The sequence below is a fragment of the Natrix helvetica genome (assembly GCF_964273705.1).
Source record: "Natrix helvetica genome assembly, chromosome: 1".
Lineage (NCBI taxonomy): Eukaryota > Metazoa > Chordata > Lepidosauria > Squamata > Natricidae > Natrix > Natrix helvetica.
Genome location: NC_138548.1, coordinates 359,735,213 through 359,746,260, shown reverse-complemented (window position 1 = coordinate 359,746,260; position 11,048 = coordinate 359,735,213). Strand labels below are relative to the sequence as shown.

Here is an 11,048-nt window from a genome sequence, read left to right as displayed (position 1 = left end):
TCGCCGAGGCTCTGCTCGGCACGCTGAATATCTTAAATATGACGCCGCCACCACCCCAGCTTCTCAAAAGAGGCAGGTAATCATAAAAAAGTAACAATTATAATAAATACTTGGCCTTTTGAGCAATCAAAGCCCTTCACATATATTTATCTTGAAATAAGAGTGTGATCCTCAGAATGGCAATGTTTCTCAACCTCGGGAGGCTTTGCTGGCTGGGGAATTCTGGGAGTTGAAGTCCACACATCTTGAAACCTCCAAGGTTGAGAAACACTGTCGTATATATGGTAAATCGGTACTACTATGCCCATAATGCAAAGCGGGTGGGCTGCAGCCAAGAGAAGATCACATTAGAACTGAAATGACCCAACGGTGGCGTTCTACTTCCTAGCTGGTACATGACAAGCGGATCAAAAGACGAAAGCCAGGCAGTGCTCTCTGGATCTAAATCCCAAAAGGTTTCTCTTCGGTGCAAACAGCCCCCGTCTGCCACCCCCTAAAGGCAGCTGGTACTGGCCATTATGGGCAGCTGGACAGAAGAAGCAATGGTTGCTCTAAATACAAGGACTCCAATCATGGCCGCTTTTAAGACTGGTGGACTTCAACTCCCAGAATTCCTCAGCCAGCCATGCTAGAATTCTGGGAGTTGAAGTCCCCAAGTCTTAAAAGTTGCCAAATTAGGGAGATCCCTGCTCTTAAGGCAGGGGTGTCAAACTCACGTCGTTGTCACATGACGTATCGGGACATCCCCTCCCTTTTGCAACTTCAGTGAGCCAATGAGCGGGGAAACTACGGAGGATCTCATCCAGCACTGGTCATCTGGAGATACTGACAGGGCCCTGAACCCAAACCCAGGAGTGATCATTTCTGTTCCCCACCGCCGCCCTCCCAGATGAGCTGAAAACTGCCGTGGACGCAATTCAGACGAGACGTTTGATGAACTCTCCTCCCCCAGGAAAAGTCCAAGGAGGAGGGGCCGCTAACCGACTCTCGCTTTGCCCCCACTCACTCCCCCGAGTGTGTCTTTTTGTGTGCGATCAGGTAGAGGCCACGGGTGAAGCTTTTCCCGCAGTCCAAGCACTTGTAGGGCTTCTCGCCCCGGTGCGTCCGTTCGTGGGCCGTGAGGTTGGAGCTGCGGCGGAAGGCCTTCCCGCAGTCCGCGCAGCTGTAGGGCTTCTCCCCGGTGTGAGTCCGCTCGTGGACGATGAAATCCGAGCTCCACCGGAAGCTCTTGCCGCAGTCCAAGCACTTGTAGGGTTTCTCACCCGTATGAGTCCGCATGTGGGTGGTGAGGTTGGAGTTCCGGTTGAAGCTCTTCCCGCAGTCAGCGCACTGGAAGGGCTTCTCGCCCGTGTGGATCTTCTTGTGGCGGATGAAGTGGGAACGGTGGTCAAAGCTCTTCCAGCAATCCTGGCACTTGTAGAGACGCTCCTCCGTGTGGATCCGCCGGCGGAGGACGACGCAGCGCTTCTGCCGGGGGCTCTCTTGGATCCTCTCCTGGAAAAGGATCCCACCGAGATCTTTGTAGCCCACTCTGCACGGAATCGCTTCGGAGCCTCTCTTGGTCGGAAGGGAGCCCGAAGACCTTTCGGGCCTCATCAACTCGTTCTCCGAAATTTTGCCCAATCCGGGCCGTGGCAAGAGGCTGTCCTGGTTCTTTGGGAGCGACGTTCTACCGACGGATTCTCGGTAATCTTGGGCCCAGAGAGGTGGCCGCTCCTGTTCATTCAACAGCCTGCCCCCTGCTGGAAGAAGAGTAGAAGGACATGGTGAATGTGTGCATAAAGCTTACAGATAGACTTGACCTGTTCCAAGCTTCCGATGCGCCCCCCCCCGACCACATTGGGGAGCTCAGCAATCAGCCCACATTTACCACTTGTTTGCTGAGTCCCATAGTCGCATGCATGCAATTTACAACATTTTTGCCATTAAGTGGCCCAGGAGTTGGGGACACCTGTTCTAGTCTAACCCCCCCCTCTCAAGCAGGAAATCCTATGCCATTTCAGACAAATGGTTCTCTCCTTTCTGTGAATCATCCTTTAATTAAGTTTCTGCCACTCCTCCAGGCTTTTTCAATAAATCACTTTAGTTTTCACCTCATCTGTGCCTTCATTACCTCTGAGTCCAAGATCTGAATGTTGACTCTGGCAAAACAGCAGGTCCCCAACCTAGGCCAGAATCACATAAAGCAAACAGTCCTTGGTGCTCTCGGAGCTTGCTTTTTTCCTTGCAGAGGTATCATTACCCTAAAAAGTATTACCGTATTTTTCAGAGTATAAGATGCACTTTTTCCTCCCTAAAAGAGGGTGAAAATTTGGGTGCGTCTTATACTCTGAATGTAGCCCCGCCCACCTGCCGCCGCTCCCCCCCCTTCGGCCTCCAGACAGTGGCTTGCGTGTTTGGGCTCTGCGCCTTGCGTTTTCAGCCTCCAGACGCTCTGTTTGAGACCCGTTCAAGGCTGTTGGGTTAGCCAGGGAACATTGCCACCTCTGCGCGTCGTGTTTTCGGGCAGTCACGTGGCTGTCATTTGCAACATTTGTGGCTACCAGCAAAAATCTTATACCAAAGAATGGATTTGTTTAATGACCGCAGGATTCACTTAACTACTGCCTCAAAAAAAAAGTTATAAAATCGGGTGCAGTCACATGGTGATTTGCTTAACGGCTGTAATGACAGAAATAGCAGGCTCAATTAAGTTTTTCTCCTCCCACCACAATCTTTATATATATAAAAATGGCTCTGTGTGTGTGTGTGTGTGTGTGTGTGTATGTTCCAGCATAACTCTGGAACACCTCAAGCAATTTCAACCAAACTTGGTACACGGATGACTTATTCTCTGGAGAAAAATTCTGTGGGGGGTAAGACACCCCTAACACCCCTCAGGGTGTGTGTTCTGTTCAGATACAGCCTGTTGTGCCATATTGGCTTCTACTGTACAGTGCAGTGGAGTTGCCATGGTAACGGCTTCACAGTACTCCACAAGGGGGCTCCCTCTGGTAAGAGGGAAAATCCAACATTAGAAATTATGTTTGGTCTGGATATTTCCCCCCTATAAATAAATAAATACCCAGCATAAAATTGCATAAGGGCAGCCATCTAAGATGGTTGATTTCTGCCCACTCATTGCCTGCCCGCCCAGGCTCCTTAGGGCCCCAACAGGAAGCAGTTGTTGGAGCTAAGCAGCCACCATGAGAAAGAGTTGCCAAAACAGCTGTCTCAGTTCAAACTGGAAGAAGCACCTCACTGAGGACTACGAGCATAGTCTTTCCAAGCAGAGGGAAGACCTGTGGGAGCGCAAGACCAGGTACTGGTGCCTGGAGGCTCAGCGGGCCGAGATGGTCAGCCAGTTCCAGGCCACGATGGAGTCCCACTGGATTGAGGCCCTCTGGCTCTTCGCCACCAGCTGCACAAAACATATGAAGAACGGTTGCAGGAACTGGGTATGTTTAGCTTAAGAGAAAGAAGGACTAGGGGAGACATGATAGCAGTGTTCCAATATCTCAGAGGTTGCCACAAAGAAGAGGGAGTCAAACTGTTCTCCAAGGCACCTGAGGGTAGAACAAGAAGCAATGGGTGGAAACTAATCAAGGAGAGAAGCAACTTAGAACTGAGGAGAAATTTCCTCAGTGAGAACCATTAATCGGTGGAACAGCTTGCCTCCAGAAGTTGTGAATGCCCCAACACTGGAAGTCTTTAAGGAGATGTTGGATAGCCATTTGTCTGAAACGGTATAGGGTTTCCTGCCTAGGCAGGGGGTTGGACTAGAAGACCTCCAAGGTCCCTTCCAACTCTACTATTGTATTGTATTGTACTTCCCTCCAGCCTTTGCCCAAAGCCCCCCACCAGGAGGCTGAAGCAGACCCAAAGTCAGAATTTCTCCCCAACTCCAACCAGCATAAAAAGACCCCAAGGGGGGAGACTCTCTGCAGCAACACAAACATTTCTTGCGTGTATCTGGCCTAGGGGTTTGAGAACCCCTGATTTACTGCAATATAAAAAATGCAAGTAATTTTTCTGCGGACCACCAAAACTTTCTCATGGACCACCAGTTAGTCACCGCTGTTCTAGTCCAACACCCCACCCCACCCCGCTCAAGCAGGAGACCCTGTACCATCCAGCCCAATGGGTGCCCGATCTCTTCTTAAAAAACCTCCACTGAGGGAGCAGCCATTTTGGTTTGTTTAGTTGATTTTTACCGCACCTTTATTCCTACTTCCTGTTTCCCGTAAAACAACAACCCTGCAAGGTGGATCAGGCTGTTCTACCAATAGATTAGAGGACACTGTGGGGGGAGTGGGGGGAACCCATCCTTTACAGTACCTAGCTTTCGAGAGGCCCCCAGGCAGACTTGATGGATCTTTGGAAGATTCACCGTCATTTCCTCAAAGCAAGCCTGACCCTGAAAGAACAAACAAAGCCCATCAGTTCCAAGGAACCCGCGATACTGAAACAAAACAAAAATGGACAATTTGACAATATAACTGTTAGGAATGTAAGCTAACAGTTGGGTTAGCAATATATAAACCAGGATGGTAGTATTATTTAAGTACTACTGTAATGTGATTGGTTGCTGTTACCTCAAGCAGCCATTAAGAGGGAGCCAGAATGACTGTTAGCTCTCTGTTTGTTAGGCGCTGATCGGTGGATGTATCATGAGGTACTGTGTTTTTGCTACTGTTGGCTACTTTGTGTGCTAAACTGATTATTTGATACTGGACTGTGTTCGAAGGATCATTCCTTAACTGAGAACATTGATAACTGACTGACTGAACTGTGTATGACTTGGACTGTAAATTGAACTCTGAATACCTCTATATTTCCACCTAGTAAACTACTATATTTTATACTATTCGGTGTCCCTGTATGCTGGTTTGTCCGTGTTCTTCCATACCACTCTCATTACGCTTCTCTGCACACTGGCTCTCCTAACGGGGAGCTTGCTTACTTAACAATAATATTACAATCCTGTTTTTATTAACATTGGGAGGGTACACTGAATTACAGCAGGCACAGCCATCTAGCCAAGCGAAGCTGAACTTGGAAAACGAAGTGAGTCAGGCCAGGTTAGACTTTGAAGAGGAGACCACAAAGAAATCTCTAGATAGGAAATTAGAAAAAAAAATCATCCCAAAGAAAATGATGGCCAAAAAAAATTCTAATGCAGGTAGTCCTTGACTTAACAACCATTCGTTTAGTGACCTGTTGCAGCAGCCAAATCAGAGGAGGAGGAGGTGTGGGAGTTAGGGTCAGCATCAAGGCAACCTGAGAGCTTTGAGGGATAAGAGCTGGCAGAAACAGAGGTGGAGCTTGGGCCATCCATTAGCCCTCAGATGGAGAGTCAACAGCCCCCAACTCTGGAGGTGGCTTATGAAGAAGAGGAGGAACAGCTGGGTCCAGTGCCTGAGGTTCAGATGGGCAGAAAACAGAGGAGAGGAGAACAGTAGAAATGCATGGGCTGGTCCTTGGGATGGAAGAGCCACTGCTGCTAGCGAAGCCGCAACCTAGCTCTGGGGATAAAAGGCAGGATGCGGAGATGAACAGATGTGACAGAGAGCTATTCATCTCCCTGCCAGACAGACTTATTAGCCTGCGGGGAGAGAGAAACGTTTTGCCAGGGCTGCTGGCATTCCTAATAAAGGAATGATTGCTTCAACTATAGAGGGTTTGCCGTGTTTGGGGAGCTGGGTCAGAACACGACCATTTAAAGTTACAACGACACTGAAATTAGCGTCTTATGATAAGTTTTTCACTTACCACTTTTGCAGCATCCCCAGGGTCACATGATTAAAATTCAAGCACTTGGCAACTGGCATGTATTTATGACGGTTGCAGTGTCCCGGGGTCGTGTCCCTCTTTTGCAAACTTCTGACAAGCAAAGTCAACGGGGAAGCCAGATCTGCTTTCCAACAGGGTTGCTAATTTAACAGCAGCAGCGATTCACTTAACAACGCTGGCAAGAAAGGTCGCAAAATGGGGCAACACTCACTTAAGCCACTGTCTTGCTCAGCCAAATAGAAATGTCAGGCTCGATTGTGGTTGTAAGTCGAAGGCTACATGCATTGCTGTCAAAAAATGTGCTCAAAGCCACCGGGATTCAGATTGTGAGAGATTTTTTTTTATTTAAAAACACTTATGATCTCCAAATATGCAAAGCTGTCCTGAATCAAATTGCTGACAGTGTGGTGGATGAAATTCGTATTAAAGTATTTATATTCACGAGAAGCCTGGTTCAAATATGTTGTCAGGTTTCCTAAAAATGCCTGAATTTATTCATGAGTATGGAGCCAAGTTTCAATAGAAAACTAGTCATTTATTAGGAGCATCATAGGTGAGATCTTTTCGCAGTCATATCTAAGCTTTGTTTGAGTTATAGCTGAATTTTACCCGTTTCTTCCTTCCCCTCAGTCTGTGTCATAAATCACATTTCCCAATGAGGTGCACCCCTCCCAAGCCTGCTGCAGTAATCTGAGATCCTACTTCAGCCGACAGTATGCGTGGAATGCGTTCCCCCGCTTCTCTCACTAAGGCAGTGTTAGGAGTTGACATATGTTCTTGCTGGCTGTTATAACGAGAGCGTGTGGGTCAAAAAACTTCCCAACTTTTTCCGGGAATTACAGATTATGAAATCAGCTCTTCCTTACTACTGGTAAGGCCCTTGAGATGTGTTGCACTACAGTTCTCATCAGCCACAGCCAACAGGGGCCATCCCCAGCTAAGCATGGCGTTGATGGGAGTTGTAGTCCGAGCTACCCAAAAAGCACCCGTTCACAAAAGTTCCTTGGAAATCAAAATCATAGAGCTTTAAAAAAGATCAAACTTTTCTGCCCACCTTTTCCAAAACGAAGGACTCCATTTGTTGTATTAATGGGGCTGCAAAACGGGAGCAGCGAGGATGAAACCTAAATCTGACATCATTTCACATACAATTTGAATTCAATTAAATACATGCACCACCTTGTATTCATTTTATTTACAGATTCCCACCGATGATTTACTAGATTCTCCGCCTGGGCAACTCTAAGATGTGTGGATTTCAACTCCCAGAATCCAGCACGGCTGGCTGGGGAATTCTGGGAGTTGAAGTCCACCCAGCCAAAGCAGTGAACAACACTGCGTCAGTTAGACAATCAGTTTGGTGTAGTACCCTGAGTTACAAAGGAAGAGATCCTGAGTTCTAATCCTGCCTTAAGTATGAAGCCAGATGAATGTCCAGAGAGCAAGTCCCTCTCAGCCCTAGAAAAGAGGAAAGGAAAATTCACTTCCAAAAATCTAGCAAGAAAACTATACGGAATTGTCTATGCCAGAGGTGTCAAACTGGATTTCTTTGAGGGCTGGATCAGCATTGTACTTCTCCTCCGCGGAAGAACAGTGCTACTGGAGGCCGGGAAAGTCGAAAACGGGCCACACGGGGACCTCCGCAAGACTGTTTTTGGCTGGCAGAGGCACCGCAGGCCCGCCCTTTGATATTTCCAGGCAAGATTTAAGCACCCCGCGGCCTGATCTGGCCCATGGGCCATGAGTTTGACACCCCTGGTCTATGCAGTCACCAGGAGTAAAGACTGATTCAAAGGCACAAAAAATGTATTACTGTATTTTTCAGAGTACAAAAGAGCATGGAAATTTTGGTGCGTCTTATACACCAAATACAGCCATTTTTGGCCTCCCAAAGCCCCACCTCCACATCCCATTTTTGCAAAAAAACAGGCCGATTTTTGCAAAAATTGAGCCTTTTTGCCTTCCCTCGGCCCCCAGCAGCCCTCTGCAGCCTTCAGCAGGGCTGGGGCAAGGCAAAAATGCCCCCGTTTTTTAGAAAAATTGGCAAAAATGAGCTGTTTTTCACAAAGACGGAGGCTTTTTTTTGCCTTCCTTCAACCCCCAGCAGCCCTCTGCAGGCTTCAGCAGGGCTGGGGCAAGGCAAAAACGGGGGCCCTGTTGAAGCCTGCAGAGTACTTGCTGGGAGCTGAGGGAAGGCGAAAACTTTTTTTTCTTAATGACCTCTTCGAAATCTTGGTGTATCTTATACTCTGAAAAATACGGTAAATTGCTAGAAATTTAATTAATAATAATAATAATAATAATAACAATAATAATAATAATAATAATAATAACTGTTGTTATAATAATAACTGTCCTATTATTATTATTATTATTATTATTATTATTATTATTATTATTATTATTATTATTATTATTATTATTATTATTATTATTATTATTATTATTATTATTATTATTATTTGTTCCCCAAACAGTCCATCACAACTACAGGAGATTGACACACAAGCTCCATAGGTCAATCCACCAAGACAAGGTGGAAAACAGGAGGTAGGACCAACGCTCACCAACTGGGCCTCCTTCTGCCTTAGGAGGAAGCCCTCAGCAAGGGCCACCGCCTGGGCACAGCTCTCCGGTCCCTGGTCCCTGACGCAGCCTTGGATCTCTGGGGGTAGAATGACTAGGAACTGCTCCAGCACCAGAGTCTCCAAGATCTGCTCCTTGGTGTGCCTCTCCGGCTTCAGCCACCAGTGGCAAAGCTCCCGGAGACGGTTGCAGACTTCGCGGGGTCCTTCGGCATCCTGGTAGCAAAAATGCCGGAACCGCTGCCTCTGGGCCTCCGTGTTCCTGATCTCTTCCTCGCAGACTTCCTCCTTCACTTTCCAGCCAAAGACCTGTGGGGTCGTCCCGCCAGCGGGTTGGATCCGTTTGGAGTCGCTAAAAGCCACCAGCTCTGGCAACGGAGGGGAGCCCCAACCGGGATGTGGGGCCTGTACCATCTTCAGGAAATTCTGCCACTGGGCTTCCCAGCGCTGGGCCAGGCCCTCGTCCGGTTCCTGCTTGATCTGCAATGGGGACCCCCGCCTCGGTACTTCAGTAGGGCCACCGGCCTGGACGACGCAGGATTCTTTCTGGACTCGCTCGGCCAGCTTGGCGCAGGTTGTTTCCTTCTCCTCCATTTTGACTCTCTTTCCTTGAGCAGACTGGACTGGGAGGTGCAGGGACGAGGGAGCGTCCCTTTCTTTCCGGATCGCTTTGCTGGAGGCCATGGGAGGGGTTCTTATCCCATCTCAGGCCCAAACTGGGGTTCCTTCCTTGATGTCCACCAGAGAGCTCTTTTGGGGCGGGGGAGGGCAAACTTCCCCAAAACTCACACCGATACTGCCAATGGGGCACAGCCTTCTCCCCTGTGTCAAAGAAAATAAGAGAATAAATAAATGATGGTCTAAAACAGTGGTTCCCACGCCCCACGGGGGGGGGGGGGGGCAATATGATTTTTAAAGGGGGGCAATTTGATTTTTAATGGGGGGCAATTTGATTTTTAAAGGGGGGCAATTTGATTTTTAATGGGGGGCAATTTGAACCTTGTTTAAACCAAGCTCATGGCCTTTTAGACTTCTTCCACGTGAGTAGAATTCACTTTTTGAGTAAAGTAAGAATTATATAAGAATTATATAAGAATCTAAAGATGTGGAGACCCTAGAAAGAGTGCAGAGAAGAGCAACAAAGATGATTAGGGGACTGGAGACTAAAACATATGAAGAACGGTTGCAGGAACTGGGTATGTTTAGCTTAAGAGAAAGGAGGACTAGGGGAGACATGATAGCAGTGTTCCAATATCTCAGAGGTTGCCACAAAGAAGAGGGAGTCAAACTATTCTCCAAGGCACCTGAGGGCAGAACAAGAAGCAATGGGTGGAAACTAATCAAGGAGAGAAGCAACTTAGAACTGAGGAGAAACTTCCTGACAGTTAGAACAATTAATCCGTGGAACAGAAGTTGCCTCCAGAAGTTGTGAATGCCCCAACACTGGAAGTCTTTAAGAAGATGTTGGATAGCTATTTGTCTGAAATGGTATAGGGTTTCCTGCCTAGGCAGGGGGTTGGACTAGAAGACCTCCAAGGTCCCTTCCAACTCTACTATTGTATTATTGTATATGTCACAGGGGAGGCATCACAATTGTAGAGATGCTTAGTTGGGCATGGCCAAAAAAAAAAAAAGCTTGGGAACCACTGGTCTAAAATCATTGTTTCTCAACCTTGGCCACTTAAAGACCAGCATGGCTGGCTGGGGAATTCTGGGAGTTGAAGTCCACTAGTCTTCAAGTGGCCAAGGTTGAGAAACAATGGCCAACAAACTATCGTTCCACTATCTATATAAGATATATCAGATAAAGCATTTTCTGCAAATGGGGTCCAAAATATTTGGCCGAAAACACCACTCCCCACTTAGCACAACCCTCCCCCGGAGCAGGGGGCTTCCAGCGGGATGGGATTCCAACCCCCATCCTCCCCAGACGGCTGAGCACCATGGGATCGGGATCCAACCCTTTCCCGAAGACCGGTTGCAACCAGATCCCAGCCCTTTGCAAGCCTTTTCTCCGGCGGGGGTCGCTGAGTTTGCCCCACTTGCTACGGAGGGGAGGGAGAGTCGCTTTGCAGCATAAAGGTCTTTTGATAGACGCGTTATCAGCCCCGCGGAGCAATCTTGCAATCTCCCGTTTCTTCGCTTTTGGGGGTGGGGTGGAGGGGGTTCACTCACTTGGGCAGCGGTCCTCTTGCGCCCCTCGATGCCTCCGCCGGGCCCCCTTCGCCCAATTGCAAGGGCGAAGTCCCCAAGAGGCGCTCTCTGCAAAGGAGCAGCAGGAATGGAGGGTGAAGGCGGAAAAGGGAGGGAGGGGGCTGCTCCTTGCCAGGGACCCCCCCACCCCCACACGCCAAGAGCAGGGATGGCCGCTCTAGCAGCCGGCCACTCTATCGGATTAACCCTTCGGGTGGGTCCCTGCAGCGCTGCAAAGCCCTGGAAAAGGGGGGGGGGGATTTGCCTCTGGCAAAGCCGGGGGGGGGGTTGCGGGGAAGGGGCTGAACGGAAAGGAGGGGAGGCCCAAGGGACAATAATACAATACAATACAATACAATACAATACAATACTATACTATAATATAATATAATAATACAATACAATACAATACAATACAACAGCAGAGTTGGAAGGGACCTTGGAGGTCTTCTAGACCAACCCCCTGCCTAGGCAGGAAACCCTATACCGTTTCAGACA

At 48.3% G+C, this 11,048-nt stretch overlaps 1 protein-coding gene across 1 annotated transcript in view; it reads right to left on the bottom strand.

Moving 5' to 3' along the window:
- LOC309398109 (uncharacterized protein) overlaps positions 1 to 10,609 on the bottom strand; it is an 11,438-nt gene extending 829 nt beyond the window's left edge. The window contains exons 1-4 of the mRNA XM_081964670.1: positions 10,533 to 10,609; positions 8,340 to 9,179; positions 4,318 to 4,396; positions 1 to 1,742 (exon numbers count right to left, since the gene is read on the bottom strand). The exon at positions 1 to 1,742 is cut by the window's left edge and continues 829 nt beyond it. Coding sequence (XP_081820796.1) covers positions 1,003 to 1,742; positions 4,318 to 4,396; positions 8,340 to 9,041 — 1,521 coding nt within the window. The 5' untranslated portion in view covers positions 9,042 to 9,179; positions 10,533 to 10,609 and the 3' untranslated portion in view covers positions 1 to 1,002. The remainder of the gene's footprint in view (positions 1,743 to 4,317; positions 4,397 to 8,339; positions 9,180 to 10,532) is intronic.
- Between the last annotated feature and the right edge of the window lie 439 nt (positions 10,610 to 11,048).